General features: G+C 40.2%; 1 protein-coding gene across 1 annotated transcript in view; it reads left to right on the forward strand.

The window, feature by feature from the left end:
- LOC124615545 (TM2 domain-containing protein almondex) overlaps positions 1–27,736 on the forward strand; it is a 135,570-nt gene that overhangs the window by 104,527 nt on the left and 3,307 nt on the right. The window contains exon 6 of the mRNA XM_047143518.1: positions 6,505–6,649. Coding sequence (XP_046999474.1) covers positions 6,505–6,640 — 136 coding nt within the window. The 3' untranslated portion in view covers positions 6,641–6,649. The remainder of the gene's footprint in view (positions 1–6,504; positions 6,650–27,736) is intronic.

Consider the following 27,736-nt stretch of genomic DNA (forward strand, 5'->3'; position numbering starts at 1 on the left):
GCTGTGTTGTATCAAACAAAGTGGTACTGATTATGTACAGAATGATACATCAGTCTGTGATTGAGAACTTTAAAGCAGATTATTAAACTGTATTACTGAGTCATTACAATTTTAGTCTTTTCTGTACTGCAGTGCCAGTGGTACACTACTTCTTCAGAGAAAAATATCTGTCATTACACCTTCAAATATTGCTTGAAATAAATGCAACTTAATGCTCTGCTCTTTCTTCAGTGAGTACACTGCTGATTTCTGTAGTTGTCACAGTCAAAGCTCACTTTTACATCATCTCCAAGGAACTCCATTTTTACTTCATATTGTTAATAATTTTGTATAGTTAAAAGTGCCTTAATTGGGCATTTAATCATACACACCGCAGAATCTATTCCTTTTCTTGCAGCAACAGATATCAAAGTTTTCTTCAAAATAAATATAATTTCCATATTTGACCTAATATGTATACATTAAAAAACTTTTAATTACATGAACTTAAAATTTAAGATTTTATAAGCTTGTTAAGAATTTATCTTCTCTTTACTCAAAAGTTCTGTTCATTAACTGTATGAAAATGATGGTCATTGACAGACATTTATATTTAGATTTCCTGTGACACATCTTCAGCCATTGAATATGATGAGAAGTAAGACCTATCCTTGGTTAAGGGTGTTTAAATAATTTATTTGCTTTAAATTATCTAGTAGTATGGGAATGTGGCTCTGACAAACATAGCCACTCAGATGTTAAGTTCATCAGTTCTGTACTCACTTTGACTGATAGAATTGCTAAACATATAACTATAAACAAATGCTGTTTTAAATACTTATCTTGGACATAAGGTAGCCTCTGAATCATTTAACACTAACACTGGGCTTGGATATTAGGTCACCTCTATTTTTAAAAAGCTGCAAAACTAACTGGTCGTACTGCACTGATTAATGGTTTGAATAAGGGTTTCACAGAAGAGAACTAGGTAGTGATAGTTAATTACGCTTAATGCAGTTTCTGGTTGGGGTTGACAATGAGCAGTGACCTGATGAAGATAGCACACATGACTGATAAACAGACTGTTGTTTTCCAGTTTCATCACAAATGCTTCTGTGACAGAGTTGTTAAGCATATCAGTTTGAAATTCAATAGGATACATTTTCAGATTAATGTTGATAGGTACCTCTATACAAGCTACATCTAATTGACTAGAGTTCATGAGTGAATGCGTCAGTCAAGGATGATTTACGCTAAAATTCCAGTAATAAAACTAGGAACTTTGGAAGTATCTTTCAAATAACACAGAGTGCTCAGTAGGAATTTGATTTATCATATATAAAACTTGAAATAAAAGCATGAGTGTCATCTGTGTAGCAAGAAAGATTTTGGTGGGTTGGACACTGTTGTGGCATCAGTACATTGTTTTGTCTTAAAGCAGTCTTTAATAAATCTTTGTTTTAGATCCATTCATACTGTGGAACGTACAAGGTAATTCAGGAAAGCTGTTCACCGTAAATGCTTCTGGACCATTTGAAACATTTTAATTTTGTTTTCACCCAATTTAGTTGTAAGGTCAACATAATCGTTTGCCATTACTATATTAATTATAGAGATGCCAGTATGAGCTTCAGTAACAACAGTATGAAAAGGATAGATTGCTACTCACCACATAGAGGAGGCATTGAGTGGCACATTTAACAAAGGCTGCTAGATACACTACTGGCCATTAAAATTGCTGCACCACGAAGATGATATGCTACAGACGCAAAATTTAACCGACAGGAAAAAGTTGCTGTGATATGCATATGATTAGCTTCTCAGAGCATTCACACAAGGTTGGCGCCGGTGGCGACACCTACAGCATGCTGTCATGAGGAAAGTTTCCAACTGATTTCTCATACACAAACAGCAGTTGACCGGCGTTGCCTGGTGAAACGTTGGTGTGATGCCTCGTGTAAGGAGGGGAAATGCGTACCATCACGTTTCTGACTTTGATAAAGGTCGGATTGTAGCCTATCGTGATTGTGGTTTATCGTATCGCGACATTACTGCTTGCGTTGGTCGAGATCCAATGACTGTTAGCAGAATATGGAATTGATGGGTTCAGGAGAGTAATACAGAACACCGTGCTGGATCCCAATAGCCTCGTATCACTAACAGTCGAGATGACAGGCATCTTATCGACATGGCTGTAACGGATCGTGCAGCCACGTCTCGATCCCCGAGTCAACAGATGGGGACATTTGCAAGACAACAACCAACTGTACGAACAATTCGACGATATTTGCAGCAGCATGGACTATCAGCTCGGAGACCATGGCTGCGGTTACCCTTGACGCTGCATCACAGACAGGAGTGCCTGCGATGGTGTACTCAACGACAAACCTAGATGCACGAATTGCAAAACGCCATTTTTTCGAATGAATACAGGTTCTGTTTACAGCATCATGATGGTCACATCCGTGTTTGGCACTATCGCGGTGTAACCACATTGGAAGTGTGTATTCGTCATCGCCATACTGGCTTATCACGTGGCACGATGGTATGGGGTGCCATTGGTTACACATCTCGGTCACCTCTTGTTCGCATTGACAGCACTTTGAACAGTGGACGTTACATTTCAGATGTGTTACGACCCGTGGCTCTACCCTTCATTCGATCCCTGCGAAACCCTACATTTCAGCAGGATAATGCACGACTGCGTGTTGCAGGTCCTGTACGGGCCTTTCTCGATGCAGAAAATGTTTGACTACTGCCCTGGCCAGCGCATTCTCCAGATCTTTCACCAATTGAAAATGTCTGGTCAATGGTGGCCGAGCAACTGGCTCGTCACAATACGCCAGTCACTAATCTTGATGAACTATGGTATCGTGTTGAAGCTGCATGGGCAGCTGTACCTGTACACGCCATCCAAGCTCTGTTTGACTCAATGCACAGGCGTATCAAGGCTGTTATTACGGCCAGAGGTGGTTATTCTGGGTACTGATTTCTCAGGATCTATGCACCCAAATTGCGTGAAAATGTAATCACATGTCAGTTCTAGTATAATATATTTGTCCGATGAATACCCATTTATCATCTGCTTTTCTTCTTAGTGTAGCAATTTTAATGGCCAGTAGTGTAGTATCTGAAATATGTAGATGTATTGGGTACCAGGATAATGGGTTTCTCACTAATTACTTGCTTGTGGCTAGAAAATCACTCTCCCACATCTTTTGTGGTTGCTGGCTAGGACTAAAAGATGTTATTAGTTGGCCTGCATGTTCACCTAATTTGACACAACTCAACTTTTATTCTCTGGGGAGCTAGATGATGAAGTCTGTGAACAAGTTCCAACAACTCAAGAGAAAGTAAATTATCACATTGTTACAGGATGCTGATCAATATTGAAAGAATCCCTTCAGTTTGTTCAGGCATCCTTCTACATGCAATTGGAAATGTTTGTCGCAGTTGACAGTGGGAATTTCAAACACCCAATGAGATATATGGAATTTTGTGGAAGTATTTATGACAACTTTCTTTTGTCATTTTCTTTTTGTTACTTTTGCTGGTGTCGTAATTTTTCTCCATCTGAAGTTGTTGTGCATAAATCTTTATACTTCAATTTTCTGCTTTACAAATCCATTTAATTTGTGATCTTACTTTCAAGGGCCTGACAAAACTGAGAGCAGAACAGTGCAAGTGAATGTCTTTGTAACATGTTAAAACAATAAAAAAATTTGGAGTTTCTTACTACAGCAATTCATAGTGTGTTCCCGGAAAGGTATACCTTCCTAAACATCATGTATACACTGTGAATTTACGCAGCAAGGAACCGAAGAAAATTTTATCGAAAAAGCAGCTTTGTTACCATAATTACATGGTGAATCATGCTTTGACGCACAACCTTTGCCTTCCAATTCATGTGTTCATCTCACATCCGTTTGTGTTATAAATTAAACTTTTTCTCAGCTACTCAAAATTTGTGATTACGCCCTCTTAGTTGTGTGGAACTGAAGCACATCATTAGCAATACACAACAATGCTGTGTGAGAACATGAATTGATGCACACGATAGCAATTAGTTCAAAGTACAGAACAGATAAATCAGAAGTTTTAAACTTGAAACAGTCTCTCTGCCCATTACTACCTTCAGGAAGTGAAATATGTAGTACTGCTGATAGAAACATATAAAAGTGACACACTACCTAGCTTTTGGAACTCCAAGAGTTCCTCCTCAGGTTGGAGAGAGAAGTATGTTGGAGAGTGTTAAAAAGAAAGGTCATAGATCACCTGGATAAATGACACAGTGGACAGTACATCCATTAGGTTTCTGAATTCCGTCATAATACGTAGCCATATCTTACAGTGAATTGGTAAAGATATACTTAAAGTACATTTACAAAATGGAAAGCAGGTGATGAACCTGCAATACAGTTAGTATACAACTACTACATCACCTACAATTATATGAAAGTACAATAATGTTGTTGTTGTTGTTGTTGTTGTTGTTGTTGTTGTTGTTGTCGTCTTCAGTCCTGAGACTGGTTTGATGCAGCTCTCCATGTTATATAATAATATGGAGCTACAAATTGTTAATATTTAATTGTATAACCCTAGCAGCACTAGCAAGCTATAGCATAATAAATTATCTGAACTAAGATTGCTAATGTAATGATCCCATTTTTAACAATTAGTTTTGTAGAAGTTTGATTTTCGCTCGAGCGGTGATCGCCGATTATGATTTAAGTTCACCTTTCTGCTTGCCCATGGGTAAAGCTTAAATTTCATCTTCATATTTGGCAGTAAATGCTGGCAGTCAAGAATCTAGCACAATATCTAATTGTGAGTAAACATGCCACTTCTTAACCAATGTGCCAAATAGTCTTGCTCTAAAATACAGTAACTCTTCATACAAACATGTGTTTACACAATACATTTCAGTAACTACTTAACTCTCAGTCTCAATGTCAATGTCAAGTTAACAGATGGAAATACAACAGAATGATTACATTATTTCAAATTATTTTATTCACTGTAGTCACTTTCCATATTGCATTCTGTGGCTCTTACTCCAGGGCTGACTGCTTCTCCAACATGGGGCAACGATTTATGGAGTGTGCACTAACACCCCTGCATGTACCATCACTTGTGTTGTTATAGCTATCATTGTCTCTTCAAATTATTCAGCATATGTAAATATATACCAGAAACAAACCTAATTGTAACATTCTCTTTTTCGAACCTCATTCTGCAATTGCACGGAGTCTTACAGGGTGACCCAATGAGCCCTTTGCTCTACATTCTTGCCACTGACGAAGTACTCCGATTTGGAGAAAATGAAGATGATGTATACGTATATGCATATGCTGACGACATAGCCATAGTTTCAACAATTATACAGAAGCTGCAGAAAATCATTGAGAAAATGGACAAATGGTGCAGTGAACACAAACTACACATAAACATAACAAAGACAGAATTGAAGATTTTCAGAAAAGGAGGCAAAACGCCCAAGAATGCGGAAATCAACTTCAGAGGACAAAAAATAAAAATCTCATCAGACTTTAAATACCTAGGGGTGAGATTGCAACCAACAGCCAAATGCTTCACGAAGCACACAACAGAACGTGCAGCCCAAGCAATAATAGCAGTACAGGACACCAAAAATATCCGCCTACTCAGCCTAGAAACAGCCATGAAATTATTCAATGCAAAAATCTTGCCAATCCTGGCCTATGGGATGGAGGTTATATGGGACCCCCTGACAGAAAAAAATCTAGAAACACTAGAAAAGGTGGAATCGACTTATCTAAAAAGAGCACTAGGTCTCTCAAAGACAACAAGATCTAGACTAGTGTACCTGCTAGCGAGAGAGACATTCCTAATTGAAGACATCAAACTTTGATATATGATGCCACACACCAGGGCTTTCAGAAAGCAACTGAAGATCACGGAGAAGAAACGAGTAAAAGTATGGCCAGAGTTCTATGGCACTGAAGCAATGACGAACCGCTCACGGACAACACCAAATTTCGAGCTGTGACATGTCGTAACTAGACTTTCTATTCACGGCTTTCATCATCTAATTTGCAAAAACAAAACTTATCAAGACCCAACCACAACATGTGTATTTGAACTGTGTAACGAAGCCTGTGATCAAAATCACATCGAACTGTGCAGTAAAAAGAGTGAAATCGATAAATGAATATGCAAAAATGTAAAATGTAAATGTAAAATGTTAAGCAAAGTAACTGTATATGGCTATTTGGCTGCAATTTTATTAAATTAAATTAAATACTAAATTCGAACATCATTCTTCGGCAAGGTAGAAATATGACTACAAAAAGTAACCTATCCCAAATTATTTACCATTGATTTGTTAATTGAAGCACAGAAAAGCAAGAGCAATTGCTTTCCATTCTTTACATCACAACTTTGAAATGTGGTCTGTTGGGTTTACAACAAACTGTAAAGAGAGTCCTGTAATAGCACTCTCATCAAACTAATTTCTGTGAAGTCATTTGTTCTTTTTATTTCCAGGTTTTATCTTGGTCATTGGCAGGAAGGCATTGGTAAATTGTTCAGTTTTGGAGGACTTGGAGTATGGACATTGATTGATGTGATTCTAATATCATTACATTACTTAGGTCCAGATGATGGTTCTCTCTATATATAACACTTGCAGGTGAGATAATTTAAAATAAATATTGGCATATTTATTACAATGATGGAAATTTCAAGATGGGAACAGAAAACAAAAGAATAGGACAGATACCACTCATGTGCAGTTGAATGATGAGTGACGCATGAAATTAGAAAATAGTGCTGGATTTGTTCTTTTTCTAGTATTAGTATTCATTTGCATATGAGTGGTTTCCTGCCCTCATTTTTAATTTTTTGTATATTGCTGTTTTTATTTTAATGTGCTAGTAAACCATACAAAATCTGTGTGATTAACCTGTAGGGCACTTTACAGCATTTTCAAAGCCATACATATTTAAAATCACTTTTACAGAAACTGATTGTCAGTGGTGTCCTCATATTTTACTGTTGATGTGTCACTTGCCCACTCTGATTGTGGTTCATGAGATATGGGTAACATCCTCACGTCAGAAGCAGCTCCTCCTTTCATGTGGCTTTTCTGTTCTTCAAACTGGAAGATGTGTGCATTTAGATTGGGAGGCAGGGACAAAAAATTTTGCAATGTTGTTCTAAACTTATTTTTTGAAAATGATTTAGTGCAGTTAGTGAAACAGCTGGCCCCAAAGGAAAGTTGTTAGATCTGTTGCCAATTAACAGGCCCAACCTTTTTGATTTGATGTGTATAGATATGGGAATAACTTAACTACAATGTTACTAAATCACCATTTGTGAGTGATGTTGAACAGAAAGTTAAAGAAGTTAGAAAGATATTTATGCTTAACATGTTCAATGGGAAAGTCACTAGACTTGACTGGGGTAGTCACCAGCAAATATCAGCTCTGAAAAGAGAATGTGGACGATCAGTGGCAGAAATTCAGATGTAGGTTACATGCTAGATACGTTGTTGCTGTGGTAGATTGTGTGGCTCGGCAAGAACACACTGTGGTTGTATAAATACAGAGTGTACTTAAAGTCTGGGAACACTTTCAATTATTTATTGCACAAGAACCAAACATTGTACAGATATCATATATATGTCATTTTGAAGAGAAACCCTGAAATTTAATCTCCCCCCCCCCCCCCCCCCCCCCCCCATGTATGCCACCACAGCGTAGTTTGGTAATTTGCCGATAGTCAGCGCTAGTCGCAAACTGACAAGTTCAGGTGCGGAGCGAGCTTTCTGTGTGTTGGATTTCGACGTGGCCTCCCTGATCACCAGATCTCACTCCGTGTGACTTTTTTCTGTGGGGACACATTAAAGATCTGGTGTATGAACCGCCTCTACCACGTGATGTAGCAGAGCTCTGGGAGTGAATACGGGAAGCGACTACCACAGTCAGTGATGCCATGCTGGGACAGGTATGGCAAGAATTCGATTACTGTATTGATGCCTGCCAGGCCACTCCTGGTTCACATATCGAATGTTTGTAAAAAAAGCTTTTAGAGTTTCTTTTCAAAATGCAATATGTATGATATCTGTACAATGTTTAGTTCTTGTGCAATAAATAATTGAATGTGTTCCCGAACTTTATGTACACCCTGCATATTAGCAAGTTACTAAAAATGCTATGTGAGCTGTATAGCAGATTCAAACTAAGTGAACCCTTGTTGACAAACTAAAGTTGAACAAAATCAAAACAAGCATAAAGCAAGCTATGCAGCAAGTGTTCACTGAATTCAAAAGCAAGGTCATATCTACGGGGTTGTTAAAAAATAATTCTAAAATGCTGTTAAAAATTTCTAAAAGGTTTTAGCCATATGTAAAAGCAGTGAATGGAACACAGTCCATGGTTGCACCAAAATGGAAACTGTTTCACCAAAGAATATTCCATCATTTTCTACTTGTGACCATTGTATTGATGCAAAAATGACCAATATAGAATTAAGCATAGAATGTGGAAACAAACTGTTGATAGAGGAAAGGCAACAGAATCTGGTGGGGTGTCATTAGATTCTAAAGTTCAGCCATTACAATTGCAACATAATGAAGCTTACATGCAACAAGCATCAATGAGGCTTTAAGTGTACTGCATGCTTGGATAAGCAAATGATTAGCATTGCAGCACAACCGCAAAAAGTAGGTGGGAATAATGTCATCTACTTTGTTAATGTAGGGAAAGATTACACAGCCAGTTTTTCATTCAGTATTTGAATTTTGGTTGTTTGTTAGGAAGAGGAGGAGGAGGAGGAATGATTACCAACAAGTCAGAATTTTACAGTGTCAGCATTTGGTCTATGAGTACTGTGGTTTATAACTCTACAACCTCACTGCTCATGTTGGCTAGGAATCCCACAGCTGGCATGTGAATGTGGAATTGATTGGTTTAAGAGGGCCATACTCGACATCATACAGGATGTCAACAGTGATTCTTTTAACGTCTGAAGAACTAAACCAATTGAAACCATACACGAGCCAGAAACCTGAACAGGACATGTAATTTGTCAAGAGAAAAACAAGAGAGACAGACACCCCTAAACAAGCAACCAACTTTGTGTGGCAAAATATTAGCAGATCTGGCTTCTAAACTAGCAAACACTCAAGTGAATTTAGTCTGTGGGCACCTTACCATCTTGCCTCATCACCTGAAGCACTTTCTAACCCTCACAGTGTGGGCGTGCCATCTTGGTGACCACTGTGATCAGTTTGCTGGCTGCCAGCATCATTGGTTCTGTGTCATTCCTTGCCATGGTATTATCTGCAGGCGCAAATACGAAATCCCTTCCTCCTTTAATGGATAGGTGAGGACAATATTGCCCAGATCTGTGGCTTAAAGCCTTAGGAAGGGAAAAGAGAGAGATGCCAGAAGCCGAGCCAGGAATTCACCAGGTACGGCTGCTGAGGTCAAGGGGGAGCAAAATGCAACTCTCCTTCGCCATGTTCAGCAGTCTGCTGAGCTGGTGTCAGAGGGAACACCTCAGTCTCCTGTGGTGTCCTTCTTGCCCTGTGGAAGACTAGCACTGCCATGAGCTTAAGTGATAAACGTGGTGTGGGTATGGCGAGTCTTGCCTTATATATTGTGGGGAAGTACTGATGTCATCCATACATGTTTTAGACTCCAAGTTGGCTCCTTAGGTTGGCAGCTGGCGATGCTCATGTTATGGTTGTAATCGATTCGTACATCTTGTATACCTATTGTCTCTGACCATAACGTAAAAAGAATTTGTCGGCCTCTGTGTTGGGCTGTAACCCCGTCGGCCCACCTCAGTCAACACCCACTGCCCAAATGTGCGGCCCGACACTAACACATCCATGTGGAATGTGACTGCTGGGGAGGGGCCGTAAGAGAGCTGACAGCATACAGGGCAGTTGTCCATGCACCAGCTCTGCCGGACTACACCCATTTACTAGGGTGGTCGGTACATGGCTAAGAAGTGCAAAAAAGCATCATCTCTCAGCATGGTTTGCACTGCCATCCTCATTTTAGTCCTAACCATCCACTCTGCCTCTTGAGTCAGTTGATGGATGGAAAGGAACATTGGTCAGGTGCTGGATACCATTGAGGCAACAGAATTTCTGAAACTCAGAAGCTGTGAAAGGGGGCCATTATTGGAGGCCAGTGTGGTTGAAGTGGGTGGCACATCCTCTATTGCAAATGTGGTCATAAGCACCTTGATGAATGATGTTCATGTTGTAGTGGATATCCGTGCTATATAGGAGAAGTTGGACAGGATATCCAACAGTATCAACCACATTTAGTCAAGAAATGGGCTGGCAAAATCCAGGTCTTCCCCATCCCACGGTTGAGGCAATGGCAAAAATTTCTATGTAGGGGCCTTGGTTCTGTGAACAGGCTTGTAAGCAACATCACTCCCTGATGCACGTTGAGCCACTCATTCGTACTTTGAAGCTAGAAAATTGGGATGGGCGTCCTTAGGAATGCTTACGTGTCACCCTCATGACACTGGTTTGCAATTTGTGGCTGCTGCTACTTCTTTGTTGACAATGGGAAATTCTTGCAGCATTGTTTCTAACGCATCGTCTATCTTGAAACAAACAATGTCTTCCCTATCAAACTGAGTATTGGGACCCATGGGCAACCTGTACAATGCATCAGCATTAGCCTGCTGTGCTATGAACTGAAAATGGACATCATGAAATTAATTGCTGAGAAATAGTGCCCAATGCTGTAGTCTGTGAGCCTTCTTGTCCAGGAATTTGGCCTTGGGATCAAACAGCAGTGCCAATGGATTATGATCCACACCCAAGTGAAATTTGGAGCAATACAGGAAAATGTGAAACTTTTTAACACCAAACACCATAGCCTTTGTCTGTTTCTCAATCTGGGAGTGGTTCAGGATGCATATGCTCCGGGAAAAATCCAGGAATTTTTTCATCCAGGAAAAAACCAGGAAAATCCCTAGAATTTTTTAAATTCCAGGAATTTTTTAAATTCCAGGAATTTTTCATTGTTTTAGTCATCAGTTAAATTTTTGTAATTTTGACTGGTAAGAACTGATAAAACAGCAAAATGTGTCAAAGGCTTTAGGACAAAGACTATGGAATACTTCGTAACAATAAACTACTGCCGACAAGCGTGATGTCACAACTTTTTATGTTATGTTTGTTTGAGCAGTTTCCCACGGGCTCACGTGCTTGCACAGTTGAGTTGTTTATGGGCAGTACTTTCTCCCGCTTCCGGCTACTTGAAGTGTAGCTGTTAGTTGTGTCAGCAGTACCAGCAAGCAGCCAGATACTACCCGGAAAAATTTTTCTGGTATGCCCAAGCTGCTGGATTCGTGCTTGCACATAGCAGTCTGAGTTGTAGTGGAGAGGGACTTAGTCTCCTTGTAAGCCATGTTTAAGTTTAATGACTTTGCTGTTTCCTCTTCATTTACACTTCTTACATCAAACGAAAACAAAACAGATTTCTGTGGTTGGGAGCTATGAAGTGAATTAAAAAACATGCACATAAATGCGGAAGGCTAACATACATTATTAGTTTCAGTTTTGTGATTTTATTTCATTTCCACATTTTTGGCAGTCAGTCACTTAGCAAAACAATGAAGTTATTGTTGTCGGTTTGCTAAATAAATGTGACTTTTAGTAATCTTTTCCCCAGAGGTAGTCAATTTATTAGAAAGAAAGTGTTTCACTCCGCACTATTGGCTAGTTTTTCAGGTGTACCCTGAATTTCTGTTGCACATTTTCATCTTCTGGCACATACGGTATTATGCTGTAATAAAGAGCCAAAGATGAGATAATACAGTACAGGTACTCTAAAAAAATTTGCATCCTGGAAACGGGTGGGGCCTACTTCATTGTGAATCTGGACATATGAGTGTGCACTTAACACCAAATTATGCATATTAGCATGGTTTACAAAATTCCAATGCTCTTGGAGTGTTTTTTTAAAAATGATGTCTGGTAAGATCTCTTACTACTATGTATGTACAAACATATGGGCTTCTTACATCGTTGTAGCTGTCCAGGCACAGTGATGCCTGTTTTCTGGCGCTCTCTGGCAACTGCTGAAACAAAGCTATTTCTAACAGATCGTGGGAAAATATTGCAAATGGTGCTTTGAAAAGCATTAGTTTCAAAGTAAATTTCCTTTTACACAAGTGAATTATGTTACATGTGTGAATGTGCAATGAATTTCTTAAATCACAGACCATTTCACTCTTGAGGACTAGAATTTCGAGCCAAGAAGGCCAGAAATTAAGATCATTATTCAAAATGTTGCTGGCACAATTCTATGATGTATCTTAAAGTTTAACACATGCTAAAAAAGATCAATCTTATTTGTGAAAGCTAAGGTTTTCTTGTATTTACACTATGTACATTAATTTAAACCCTTAACTTTCCCTATTTGTGTGTTCACACTACCTAATAGTAAAGTTGTTATTGGCTGATGTCACGTGTTCTGTGCTCTGAATATTTACCGTCATTGGCTGGCGAGATCACGTGACATGAGCTATGAGTGGCTTACAAAAGCGCATTTTAATCTCGATTTCAATGCTTCAAAAACTAATGTGCTGTTTCGAATCTATACTTTCGTAATATGAATACAAAAATATGCAGTGTTTCGTAATATGACAGTATGCACCATAAATGTTGCTGCACGTCACAGATCTTGCCAAAGCTTTTTTCGCTCTCTAAAGTTTCACACTGGTGTATAAAATGTTTACCATTTGAAGGATTTATATTTTTACTACTCTGAGGGAAAGTATACTGTCACTTATCATGGGAAAAGTGTATTTTTCATGTTGGAAGAAGTATGTTTTTACGTGGGAAAAAGTGCGTTTTAACCGAGAAATCTGGGGAAAACTGGGATTTTTTTCTCCTTGTCCGCAGATACACCCTGTAATTCTTATGGGTGGACAGGAGGGTCTTACATACAACACAATAAATTGTTCTGGTCAGTATAGATTTCCGTGGGACAGTATGGCTCCAAACCCATACTGCAATGTATCAGTAGCCAGTAATTAAGCTATTAAGCTATTAAGCTAAGGTCATGTTGACCAGAAGCTTACTTTCTGACAGCCCTTTTGTTGTTCCTATACCAACTGTCTTTTCCATAATATTTCAGAATTAAGCCTTTCTTCTGATGAAAAGAAGCAAGACAAAAGGCAGAGCATAAACAATGTTTTAGCCACAGAAAAGCTTCCTGAAAAGTGTGTGACCAAACATATTTCACACCTTTCTTATGAAGCTGACATAGAGGGTATGAGACCTCTGATACATTTGGTATGAATTTGTAATAATAGTTCACCATGCCAAGGAGCAACTGCAGCTCCTTGAAGTTCCAAGGGTTGGGCAATTTATCGATTGCTGCAATGTAGTTATCAAGTGGTTTAATGCCCTCCTTACTTATGACATCTTCTAAATACTTGCCATGGCGTGCAAAAACATACACTTTGCCAACTGGCAAATGGCAAAACTTAGGGGGACGCTGACAGCTTAAGCTGAATGTAGGCCAGAAAATCAGATGCTTTAGCCAACATTGGCTCAAACAACTGAGTACAGGACTCCAAAAGTAACTCAAGGTCATCAAAAGGAATTATTGGTGATACAAAATTAACGTAATCAACAGTTTGGGACTTAAATGTTGCAAATATGCCAAATCCAAAAATAGTTGACAACAAAGCAGAATCAACAACTAATAATATTACTCAGTGCTCCGCATTCTTATATTTTGCTGCCACAACCAGTTGACCCTTCAACGGAATTAGTTGGCAACTGTAGGAGTCTACTGTCATGTTAACTGCTTTTAATGGGCAGGGAGGAGGGGGGGGGGCCCTTGGGCTGTGATGCTCACGATACATAGTGAAATTGATCAACAAGACTCCAGCCCCAGTATCAAGCTGAAATTCAGCTGAGTATCCCAGAATAGACAATTGGAGCAAAAGGTTATGAACCATTTGCCAGACATATGAGGTTGGTGTGGAAACCACTTTAATAGACAACTGGTCAGTATTGCGAACTTAACACTGCATAGCACAGACAGCAGTGATGTGACCCCTTTGGTTGCACTGCAAACTTTATTTATGTGTGGAGAGGAAAGCCTTATAATCTGAGGGACTTCCACTGTGACAGCCAGTCCGACAGGGAAGGCTTATTCCTAGTCTGTCTTATCAAGTTGCTTAACAGGTTAGCTATGAGACTACTATTGGACAACTAAGAATAACCCAGGGATGTATGCCCCTAGCTATCTCATCTGGTCATTTAGTGTGGGAAAAACTACATTCCACTTCCAATATGTGGCACACACCAACAAAGGTTGCCTGGGGCACTGCTGACAGCACTTCAACTGTGCCCCATCAGCTGGAAGTGGATCAGACAACTGTAAAGGCTTTGCTTGAAACTACTTATTTGGGGCTAATCAAATAATTACATAGCAGATAATGGAATTGGCATAAGACACACCTTAGGGACCACGACCTCAGCAGTTTGGTCCCATAAGACCTTACCACAAATTTCCAATAAGACACACCATGCTGACTACAAACTTACAATCTCCAGACAAACGCTATAACTCCAGTGCCATCAATTGCACATATGACTCACTAATCCACATAAGTTGCTGATTAAATTTAGATAATGCTGCCACAACATGTGATTTATGCTCTAAATGTGGATTCAACACTGTACACAACTAATCAAACACCTAATCAAACAACTGTCTATGTGTGGCAGAATATTAGCAAGTCTGGCTTTTAAAGTAGCAAACACACAAGTGACTTCGAGTCTGCAGCCACCTTACTTTCTCACAATTGGCACCAGATGCTCTCTCCAGCACACACTGTGCGGACGCATCCTGTTGGCAGCCACCATGACCAGTTTGCTGGCTGCCAGCGTTATTGGTTTTGTGTTCTTCACTGATGTAGTATTATTGGCAGTGGCAGATACCAAAATTTGCACCAAGACCAAGTATTTACTGGAATAGCGAGATGATGTTTATATCATTGACAATCACCGTAGCAGCCACTGTTGTGGCTTCCCTTAACATAGCATGAGAGGGGCACATTGACTGTGGTGCTTCTAATTATGACATTGAACACATGAGCAGTAACAAGTCATCTCTTCAGATGAGTCCTAGTTCCAGATTCAAAATCATGATAGTTGTGGAGACTCTAATGAGAACAAACACTGCCCCATTGCATTTGCCACTGTTATATGAGCTCATCACTTGGTGGGATGGTATTGTGTCCAAGTGGGCACACATCATGATTTCTGGTTCACACAGCTGGTAACAGGGACAGCAATCCTTTACATTTCTGACCTTTTAAGGCCAGTGGCTGTGCCCTAGCTTCAGGGTATCTGTGATGCTGTTATTCAAGAAGATAATGAAAGACTTTATGTTGCCTGTGAAGTCCCTGACTTCTTTCAATACAGAAGAGGCTTGACTGGTGCCCTGGTCAGCACATTCTCCAAATCTCTCACACATTGAAAACATGTGGTCATCTGTCATTGAGAGACTGGCACACCACTAATTGCCAGTCACTTGGTGAACTATGGCATAGAGTTGAAGCAGCACGGAATGACTGGTAGCCCAGTTCGCCTCAGTGCCCAGCTTAGATAGAGCGGTTAGTGCTGCCAGAGATGGCAACTCTAAATTTTGCACCCTGTATACCACGGTATCACCCACAAATTTAATCTTATGTTCTTCCTACTTTGTTGTTTCCACATAATAAGAAGCATTTCATCACTTCCTCTCTAATGCCTAGTATATAAAATATGTGCATTGATAGAGAATATCACAATTGATATGTGACTGGATTTGAATCTTCCTCACAAACACAAACCAGTAGCCAGTTCTTATTAGAAGTAAACATATAATATACATAGCTCAAGGTAGTCCTATGAGGCTGTTTGCAGATGATGTTGTGTACAGGGAGGTAACATAATTGGTAACTTGGTATGAAATGCAGACACTTACAGTTGATCAAAGCCTGGCACAAAGATTGACTGCTGGCACTCAATGTAAGTAGACATAATATAATGTACAGAAACAAACAAAATGATATGTCATTAAAATACAATATCAATGATCAGCCACTGGAATCATTCATTGCCTTCAAGTATATAGTAGTTATGTCTGGAGTGAATTAAGATGGAACGACCACATAAATTTAACTCTGGGGAAGACAGATGCCAGACTCAAATTCATTAGAAGAAGCCTAAGAAAGTTTAATTCATGCACAAAGTAAGTATAAAAGTTTTTGTTCAAGTCATTCTTTTGTTTTATTACTTAATTATGAGAATTCCTCAGAGGAAGGAGGAAGAGGGGAAACAGACTGATACATTGTATACCTTCTGCTGTATAATGTATGATAGCATGTTGAATGCAGATGTGGATGTAAATCTGAATGGATACTTTAACGTAATTGGATAGACAAAAAATCTCACCATCGGCAGGGGAACACACATATAAAGGTATTTAAATTTACAATCTGTCAGAGCCAGTGGCTCCTTCTTTTGACAAAAGAGGTTGAAGGAGAAGGAAGAGGTGTGAAGGAAAAGGATTGGTGAGGTTTAGAAAATGTGATGAGTTCAGAAAATTCACCCAGAACTTTGGGTCAGGGGAACTTACTGCCCAGGGGAGACTTACTAAATGGGATGAGAAGGAAAGTCTGTTTGTTGGAGACTGCACCAGATGAGATTTGAGAACCTGAGAGCTTAAAGGGGAAAATAGAGCACTGTGCAAGGCAAGATTTTATATCAAAGCCTTGTGCACAAGCTTATAAGAGTGGGAAGGTAAGTGCATTGTATGTGGTAGAGGTGGGGTGGTGGTGATGGTGGTGGTGGTGGTGGTGGTGGTGGTGGTAAATAATAGATAGATCAGGAAATGAAAGATATAGAAAACTAAAATGGCGTGACGAAGGGAGTAGGTACTGTGAAGAAGTGCAAAGACCGAAGAAATTCACATAAATTTAAATACCTTTATATGTGTGTCATTCTGCGACTTCTTGACGAATAGAATTTGTATCCATCCAGTTACATTACATTTTCGAAAACAAACTATTTTTTATTTTATTTATTTGGGGGGGGACATTGTTTCAGACGAAACAAATGTATGAAACTTACACACTGCAAGCTTTGCCATGTATCTTCCATAAATCAGTTGATTACAAAATAAGAGTAGGAATCTGTGCAATGAAGTCATGTACTGTTCTTTCCTAAATGTGTAAAAACAGTCCATGACAAATTACTTCCGAAGTACAGGTACTTCAAACATGCTAAGTGTTTATAGGTGATCATCAACAAGAAGACAGGAATTTCACAGAAATGTGATTGGTTCAATGATTATTTGATTAGTAGAACCCAGTATGATGTTCATATTGGATCTCCAGCCAGAACATAATGTCATCTTGACACAATATTTTGGTAGTCCTTCTGGCTGCCATCTTTAGGTAAGTAAGCCATCACATGAACTCCCCGGAACTGAAATCAAACACGCTGCAGCGGCTCCTTCATACACCACATGTAGGTCCACCACGCATGTGCGAACATAATGTCCTCTAGTGCAAGGCAAAGAAGCGCACCGGTGGTGAAAACTCATGGAAATGATAAATCAATGTCAAACACTATTGACGTCTTTTGATGACCAACACAAAGACAATTAATTTTTAATGTCAAACAAAACAGTTTTCCAACTGTTACTTCAAGCATACCCATATCTCTCTTTGTAATATTGTCAGATTACTGGATTTCAATACCCTCTTTCATTACACAGTCACAATAACATGATGCAGGGGCACCCACTTGTGTGGTTCTTTTATGTCCTTCAGTAAGACAATGTTCTGCAACTACAGATTTTTCTGGCTGAAGTAAATGCGTGTGGCGATGGTGCTCCAACATCAATCCTGGACCATACATATTGTTTGCCCAAAACAGGCTTTCCTGCAGTGGCAGGGAATTTTGTAGACTGGGCTTCCTCAAGTCAGGGTGTATACGATCCGGGAAAAACCCGGGAATTTTTGCATCCGGGAGAAAACCGGGAATTTTTTAGAATTCCTGGAATTTTTCGTTGTTTTAGTTTTTAGTTAAATCTTGTAATTTTGGCTGGTAAGAATCGGTCCTCTAACAAAGGATATTACTGTGTCCCAATACTGCAGAGCGTTTGCCAACAGCAAAATGTGTCAAAGGCTTTAGGAAGACTATGCAATGCTTCATAACAACAAATTTCCTCCGATGAGCGTGACGTGACAACTGTTTACATTAGATTCGTTTTAGCAGTTACGAGCGGGCTCATGTGCATGCGCAGTTAAGTGGCGTATGAGTAGTACCTTCTCCCATTTCTGGGTACAGAAATGTGGCTGTTGGCGTCGCTGTGTAAGCATTCGCAGCAAGCAGCTAGATGCAACTGAGAAAAATTTTACTGCCGCGCCTAAGCTGCAAGATTCACGCATGCGCAGTGGGCTCGGATCTATGAGGGAGGGGGCCAGATTCATATTCTTGAGGAGAAATACCTTGTTTCACAAAGCGCCTAGCATCCAGCGCACGTTGGTCTATCGATTACTCGTATGATTTTGATGCGCATCCCTGTTGATTTTTGAACACACTCTGTAAGTCTATTTCTGAATGAATCATAAGCCGCGTCTGTGACAAATTGTCACAGTTTGCGCTGCTCCCCTCGTCGGAGGTTCGAATCCTCCCTCGGGCATGGATGTATTTGTTGTCCTTAGCGTAAGTTAAAGTTAGATTAAGTAGTGTGTAAGCTTAGGGACCAATGACTTCAGCAGTTTGGTCCCATAGTAAAAAAAGAAAAAAACATCGTAAGTTGATTTCTGAATGCGTGCATAGTGTACGTGATGTCTCTGTCAGGAGAATCCTCGTCGCATCTATTTTAGTATTGCCCGGTTTTGAAATATCGTAGATCCGGGGCGGTCTGACAAGGAGACGGCACGAGCGTGGGGTCGGGGATTTGTCCGAAATTTTGTGTGGTGAAAGAGGACCCCTAACACCTCACGTGGGTAAAATATTAGGATGCACAACCCGGAAAATCCCGGGAAAAATTGATCCAAAGTTTCTTAGATGCCTTATGAGTATAAAATGTTAGTCCATTGCCGAGCCGCCGTTTGGCGTAGATGTTTAGGGCTCGGATTCTTACGTCAGAGGTCTGGGGTTCTATTCCTCCTCTGGCACTTTTTTTTCTTCTGTTTCATTTTCTTTTGTTATTGCACCAATTATTCAGAAAGTTTCCCAAACCTACATTATCTTTAACAAATTAGTTACATTATTGAATAAAAATTATTTTCTTTTTGTCCAACAACACAATTCATGGCAGGGTTTTTCCATTTTTCATTGTAAAGTGCACTCCTGGAAATTGAAATAAGAACACCGTGAATTCATTGTCCCAGGAAGGGGAAACTTTATTGACACATTCCTGGGGTCAGATACATCACATGATCACACTGACAGAACCACAGGCACATAGACACAGGCAACAGAGCATGCACAATGTCGGCACTAGTACAGTGTATATCCACCTTTCGCAGCAATGCAGGCTGCTATTCTCCCATGGAGACGATCGTAGAGATGCTGGATGTAGTCCTGTGGAACGGCTTGCCATGCCATTTCCACCTGGTGCCTCAGTTGGACCAGCGTTCGTGCTGGACGTGCAGACCGCGTGAGACGACGCTTCATCGAGTCCCAAACATGCTCAATGGGGGACAGATCCGGAGATCTTGCTGGCCAGGGTAGTTGACTTACACCTTCTAGAGCACGTTGGGTGGCACGGGATACATGCGGACGTGCATTGTCCTGTTGGAACAGCAAGTTCCCTTGCCGGTCTAGGAATGGTAGAACGATGGGTTCGATGACGGTTTGGATGTACCGTGCACTATTCAGTGTCCCCTCGACGATCACCAGTGGTGTACGGCCAGTGTAGTAGATCGCTCCCCACACCATGATGCCGGGTGTTGGCCCTGTGTGCCTCGGTCGTATGCAGTCCTGATTGTGGCACTCACCTGCACGGCGCCAAACACGCATACGACCATCATTGGCACCAAGGCAGAAGCGACTCTCATCGCTGAAGACGACACGTCTCCATTCGTCCCTCCATTCACGCCTGTCGCGACACCACTGGAGGCGGGCTGCACGATGTTAGGGCGTGAGCGGAAGACGGCCTAACGGTGTGCGGGACCGTAGCCCAGCTTCATGGAGACGGTTGCGAATGGTCCTCGCCGATACCCCAGGAGCAACAGTGTCCCTAATTTGCTGGGAAGTGGCGGTGCGGTCCCCTACGGCACTGCGTAGGATCCTACGGTCTTGGCGTGCATCCGTGCGTCGCTGCGGTCCGGTCCCAGGTCGACGGGCACGTGCACCTTCCGCCGACCACTGGCGACAACATCGATGTACTGTGGAGACCTCACGCCCCACGTGTTGAGCAATTAGGCGGTACGTCCACCCGGCCTCCCGCATGCCCACTATACGCCCTCGCTCAAAGTCCGTCAACTGCACATACGGTTCACGTCCACGCTGTCGCGGCATGCTACCAGTGTTAAAGACTGCGATGGAGCTCCGTATGCCACGGCAAACTGGCTGACACTGACGGCGGCGGTGCACAAATGCTGCGCAGCTAGCGCCATTCGACGGCCAACACCGCGGTTCCTGGTGTGTCCGCTGTGCCGTGCGTGTGATCATTGCTTGTACAGCCCTCTCGCAGTGTCCGGAGCAAGTATGGTGGGTCTGACACACCGGTGTCAATGTGTTCTTTTTTCCATTTCCAGGAGTGTATATAAGGAGAATCATTGGGTTTTTAATCAGAATAACAAATTCGATTGGGAAACATTCAATTTTGATACATATAATAATTATAAACAAGAATTGCAGTGGTAATTATCGTAAAAACAAACAAAGCAATAATTTTTGCGACATCTTGCGCAACATATAAAAGCGGATTTTTTTACAATCACAGGGCGTTTACAATAAATCTGTACAAAAATATGCCCCATTAACATTTACGAAAATGTTTTGAGTTTCTGATAATTTTGAGGCAAACCAGGCATATTGAATCATGTCTCGCTGCATTTCCAGTGCACGTTTTCATCCTCTAGCACATATGGCATTATACCATAATAAAGAATCAAAAGTGAGTTGATACAGTACTGGTACTCCAAGAAAATTTTCGTACCGAAACCCACACTGAAAAAGCTTGATGATCAGGTCGTGGCCCACTTCATTGGGAATCTGGACATATGAATGTGCTCTTTAAGTATGCACTTTAAATGTGCCATTTTAGTATGGTTCACGAAATTCCGATGCTCTTGGAGTATCCTCTGACGTATTTTCTATTTTATGACATAATGTAAGATCTTTTAATGTTTTACATGTACAAACTTATGGGCTTCCTGCGTCATAGCAGCTGCCAAAGCGCGGTGGCGCCTGTTATCTGGCGCTCTCTGACGACTACTGAAACGAACATATTTCTTACAGGTAGCGGGAAAATATTGCGAATGGTTGTTTGAAAAACGTCACTTTCAAATTAAATTTCCTTTTACACAAGTTGAACTATGTGCGAGAATGTACGATGAATTTCTTAAATCACAGAGCGTTTGATGATGAGCCATTTAGAAGTATTTCGAGCCCAGAACATAAGACATTCGTGTCGTTATCATGAGCAAATTGATGTAGTGCTACGGGAAGCTCTCTCTCCTCTGCAGTAGCTAATTTATTTGTGGAAAACTTTGAGAGCAAGTCATTGAGATCAGCTAAAAATTTTACTGGTACATTTGTGTGATATTTCTTAAAATGTAACATGCACAAAAAAGATCAACATTATATGTGAAAGCTTAGCTTCTCTTGTAGCTTATTAACCTTAGAGACCAGTATCATTTGTGAAAGCTTTGCTTTTCTTGTCGCAACAGTATGTATATTAATTTAAAATATTAACTTTTTCTGTTTGTGTACCCGCGCTACTTAACAGGGATGTTGCTGTTAGCTGACTACATCACGTGTCCTGTGGTCTGAATACCCGCTGTCATCAACTGGCGGGATCATGTGACATGAGCTATGACTGGCTTACAAAATCGCATCGCAGTCTCGATTACAACGGTTCGGAAAGTAACATGCGGTGTTTGGTGGAATTCAAATTTATACTTTCGTAGTACGAAAATAGGCAGTGTACATGTTGCTGCACATCAAAAATCTTTCCAAAAGGAGTTTTCTTTCCTGAGTTTCGTTTCCTAAAGTGCCGGGTAATTCTAAGCCTGTGTATAAAAAACATAACCATTCAAAGGACTGACAAGTTTTAGAGTGCTGAGGGAAAATACACTGTCACTTAATAACACGGAAAAAGTGTGTTTTCATCTGGGAGAAAGTGTATTTTTAACCGGCAAATCCAGGAATTGTTTTTCCTTGTCTGCCAATACACCCTGTCAAATCCAAATCATCCATCACGGAGCCCAGCAGAGATCTAGTCTTAGCTAACAGACTGAATCCACTTTTAATATAAGTCTCCCTAAAATTATTCCTATTTTTGAAAGTATGCCCCCCCACGAAATGTAGGAGTGTCAATGATCTGTTAGTATCTTCTGTTGGTTCCTGCGAAGGTCCGATCTGTAGAGCACAACAGATCTGATTGTTGGTATAACCATTCTGCTTAACCACAGCTTTTAGATGATCCAGTTCTTTTGTCAAACTTCGTGCATCTGATATGGCATAAGCTCTTTTTAACAATGTACTTAGTACCCTGTTGTGTTGGTACGATGGATGACAACTTGATTCATGAAGATATCAGTTTGTATGCATAGGCTTACAATAAACATGTGTCCTAATGTCCCATCATCCCTCCTGAGGACCAAGACATCTAAAAACCATAAGTTTTGCATTCTTTTCAACTCCCATCACCAACTTAATATTGTGATACAGGCAATTAAAATGATCTAGGAAACTATCCAGAGGATCCCTGCCATGTGGCCATACCATAAATGTATCGTTGATGTATCTCCAAAAGTTGTCTTTAGTGCTGTGTCCTAAAGTTGGTGACTGTGGGGGATAATGGACTCCCCATAGACATTCCGTCATTTTGTTCAAACTATTTGTCATTAAATAAAAAATAAATTGACGTCAACATATGGTGACAAACCTTAGTTGTATCTTCGTCCAATTTTTCATGAAGAGGAACTCTGGTAAAAAGAGACACAACATCAAAACTAATGAGCAAATCTGCAGACTGAGACATAAAGACATCAAACGCTGAATAAAAACCAGAGAATTGGAAATACGATTTTTGCATTGTCTGACATGGGAAATGGGAACTGAGAATGAATGCTAAATACTTGGTAAGATTGTAAGTAGGAGCACTCAAATTACTAATTGTTAGGCAAAGAGGAACCCCTTGCTTGTGTGCCTTAGGTAAACTGTATATTCTCGGTGAGACTGCAGCACCAGGTCGAAGTTTTTTAAGAGCATCATCAGATAATGAAATCTTTTTCAATAGTGAAAGTGTCTTTCGTTTTATACGTTCAGTTGGATCATTCTGTAATGTTGGGTATGCCAAGTCTGCAAATAAGATCAATTTTACCCACATAACCATCCCATGAAAGAAGAAGCATTGCATTGCCCTTGCCCGCTGATAGAATTACTAAATCCTGGTCTTCTCTGATAAACTGGATCGCGGCTCTTTCAAGCAAGGAAATGTGTTACTTTGCAGAGGTGGCACCCGATGCAACATATGCAAGACCTCTTGCCTAACTTCATCAGCTAGATCATCGGGAAATCAGGACACTACTTGTTCAAGTGTGGAAATGAATTCTGTAATGGGAACATTCTTGGGTGTAGGAGTAAAATTTGACCCCTTACCCAATACTGCCATTGTAGCATCATGCAGTTGTTTGGTTGTAAGATTAGTCGCAACATGTCGACGGGTGTGACTTTGAAAATTGCCTACTGACAGTGTTTGCAAATAATGTTGTTGCCCATTTTTGTCCCAAAGTAATGACAATTCTGACAAATTTAGATATTATACCTTCATTCTGGCATCTCAGCAGAAAAGTGAGAGCACTCGGCAACTTCCCCTTCTTCTTATTAAGTTTATCAAGCTTCCTTACAAATGCTGTCAGTAGGCAATCTTTGAAGTTTCAATGGGTTTCTTCTCAGTCCACAATAATGGATGGTGACACATGTTGACATGTTGTGATTAATCTCACAATCAAATGACGCTATGCTGGCAGTACTGAAAAAGGGATTAAATTTTGCCCCTACCCCCCGGTGTGTTTCCATTATGGAATTCATTTCCGTAGTTGAGCAAGCAGTGTCCAGGTTTCCCGACGAACTAACTGATGAAGTTAAGCAAGAGGTCTCGCATATGATGTGTTGGTTGCCACCCCAGTGAAGTAACACATCTCCTTGCTTGAAAGAGCCACAATCCAGTCCGTCAGAGAAGACCAGGATCTTGCAATCATACCAGCAGACCACATGGGAGAGATCCTCTGGATCGTTTCCTAGATCATTTTGACTGTCTGTATCCCAATATTTAAGTTCATGATGGAAGTTGAAAAGGATGGAAAACTTCTGTTTCTTTCGCGGGACACTTATGAGGGTAAAAGACTTGGGGACCCGACATACTTAAGGTTACAGAATGACCCAGCTGAATGTATAAAACACAAGACGCTTTCACTTTTTAAGATTTTGTTACCTGACGATGTTCATAAAAAGCTTCGACCTGGTGCTGCAGTCCCACCGAGATTATACTGCTTACCTAAGGCACACAAGCAATGAGTTCCTCTTTGGCCTGTTGTTAGCAATTTAAGTGCTCCGAATTACAACTTGGCCAAGTATTTAGCATCCATTCTCAGTCCCCATGTCAGAAAATGCAAACACCGTATATCCAGTTCACTGGTTTCTGTTCAGCATTTGAAGTTTTTGTGTCTTCAGCCCACAGATTTTCTCGTTAGTTTTGATGTTGTGTCTCTCTTTACCAGAGTTCGTCTTGAAGTTTATTTGCAGTTAATTGCTGAAAAATTGGATGAAGAAACAACTAAGGTCTGTCACCATATGTTGACATCAACTTATTTTTTATTTAATGACAGATAGTTTGAACAAACTGACAGAATGGCTATGGGGAGTCCATTATCCCCCATAGTCACCAATTCGTTTATGGAAGAGTTTGAGGACACAGCACTAAAGATGGTGTTCTTAAACCCAACTTTATTTTTGGAGATACATCGATGATACGTTTATGGTATGGCCACATGGGAGGGATCCTCTGGATCATTTTGATTGTCTGTATCCCAATATTAAGTTCATGATGGAAGTTGAAAAGGATGGAAAACTTCTGGATTTAGATGTCTTGATGAACAGGAGGGATGATGGGACATTAGGACACAGTGTTTATTGTAAGCCAATGCATACAGACTAATACCTTCATGCATCAAGTTGTCATCCATCATACCAAAGCAATGAGGTACTACGTACACCAGTAAAAAGAGCTTATGGTATCTCGGATGCAGATAGTTTGACACAAGAACTGGATCATCTAAAAGCTGTGTTTAAGCATAATGGTTATACCTACAATCAGATCTGTTGTGCTCTACAGATTGTACCTTCGTGGGAACCAACAGAAGATACAAGCAAATCAGTGGCATTCCTACCTTTAATGGGAAGTATATCTTCAAAAATAGGAAGAATTTTAAGGAGATTTGATATTGAAAGTGTATTCAGTCTGCCAGCTGAGGCTAGAGCTCTGCTGCGTTCTGTGAAGGATGATTTGGGTTTGAGGAATTGCGGTGTCTACAAAATTCCCTGTCATGGCGGGAGAGCCTATATTGGACAAACAATTTTTTTGGTCCAGGATCAATGCGAGGAGCACCATCGCCACATTTGTTTATTTTAGACAGAAAAATCTGCAGTTGCAGAATTTTGTCTTATGGATGGACATAAAATGTACGCTGAGATACAAGTGGTTGCCACTGCCTCACATTATTAGGATTGTGTAATGAAAGAAGTTACTGAAGTCCAGTTATCTGACAATATTATGAACAGAGATAAGTAGTGTGTTTAAGTAACAGTTGGAACCCTGTTTTGTGTGACATTAAAAACAACAGTCGTTGTTTCAGTCATCAAAAGATGTCAATAGTGCTTGACATCAATTTATCATTCCCATGAATTTTCACCACTGGTACGCTGTTGTGCCTTGTGCTAGAGGGCAGTTATGTCAGCACATGCATGGCGGACCTATGGGCGGTGTAAAAGGAGCCTCCGCAGCATGTTTGATTTCAGTTTCGGCGAGTCAGTGTGACGGCTTACTCACCCGAAGATGGCGGCCAGTTGGACGCTGAAATATTGTGTCAAGATGATAATATGTTCGATAACATTGGATGTGTCCCAAATATACGTAATAGGACCTAGAATGTTCTCATTATACATAAACTGTTTATCATATAAGGTCAGAAGAACTGTAAGATTGTTTGCTGACAGTGAGTATCATTGTTGAATGAGCATACGTAACTGCTGAAAGACGTTGACGCAGTTTTCACTTGGTGAAATGAAATGTGGCGTTGCTTGATGTGGGTAAATACTATATAATGCCTAGAACAGAGAGAAAACCCAGTAGCATTCTGTTTCAAGATTAGTGTGAACAGAGCCTTTTACATAAAGAAATTAACTGTGTTAGTGTAAAGTAACATGAAATGAGATGTTCATGTAAATTCAGGTACTAGGAAAGGTAAATGGAAGACTTGGAAGGTGTCTGGTAACATGATAGGCATCTGTAACAGAAATAGCAAGCAGAATGCTAGTGTGACTAATTCTAGAGTATTTTTCCTGTGTTTGGAGTCCTTATTATGTAGGTATAACAATAGACATCTGAATGATGAATTCAAACATATGCTGCTAGGATTGTAACAGAACAGTAAAGCTTATATGAAAGTGTTATAGAAATGCTCAGGAAACTTAAAAACCCTTGGAAGAAAAACAATGTAGTTTTTGAAATACTGTTTGGTATATTTAAGACACCTGTATTCAAAGAAGACTGCACAACCATTCTGTTGCCCTCATCTCTCATGAGGATAATGAGAATGATATGATATGATACTCAGGCATATAATCATTTTCGTCACTAAGTATGCAAATGGAATGAGACAGAAATTCAATATTATTGGTACAAAGTACCCTCTGCAATGCACTGTCCCATGTCTTAAGCAGTATAAGTGTAGATGTAGGTGAACTGTGTCTCAAGTTCAATTGGATAGTTGGCAGAACTGTAGAAAAATGTGTGTCTAATGTAATAATTAAAGATACCAGAGTTCCTCATGGGTATACAGACAACTTCATTGGAAACAGCATGTACTGCACAATAGATACAAAACAAAGCATAGATCCATGGATAGGGTGATGCTGAAACACATGAACGCTGCTACTTTGGTGTGTTGTGCTACTTTTGCTTATGTTTATAGGTGTTTTGTTGGTTTCATTACTTTTTTAACAACTTGGCAGGAACAGCCATTTATTGTAGTCATTGTGGTGTAAATTTCAGTAACTTAATTGATACCAGCTTCCCACTATAGGTAGCTGTGTACTTCCTTGTAAGCAAACATCTGCAATTACAATTTGTGTAAACTCCATGGTTTTTGAAATTCTCCAAAGTGCAGTATTAGTTTCCTTTAATTTGTCCCTATTATTGTCCTTGCTCTTTGAAGTTGTTTCAGTTATGCCTGTGTTGTTGATTTCCTAAAGTGTGACTTG

The sequence above is a fragment of the Schistocerca americana genome, chromosome 5 (assembly GCF_021461395.2).
Source record: "Schistocerca americana isolate TAMUIC-IGC-003095 chromosome 5, iqSchAmer2.1, whole genome shotgun sequence".
In the NCBI taxonomy this organism is placed as follows: domain Eukaryota; kingdom Metazoa; phylum Arthropoda; class Insecta; order Orthoptera; family Acrididae; genus Schistocerca; species Schistocerca americana.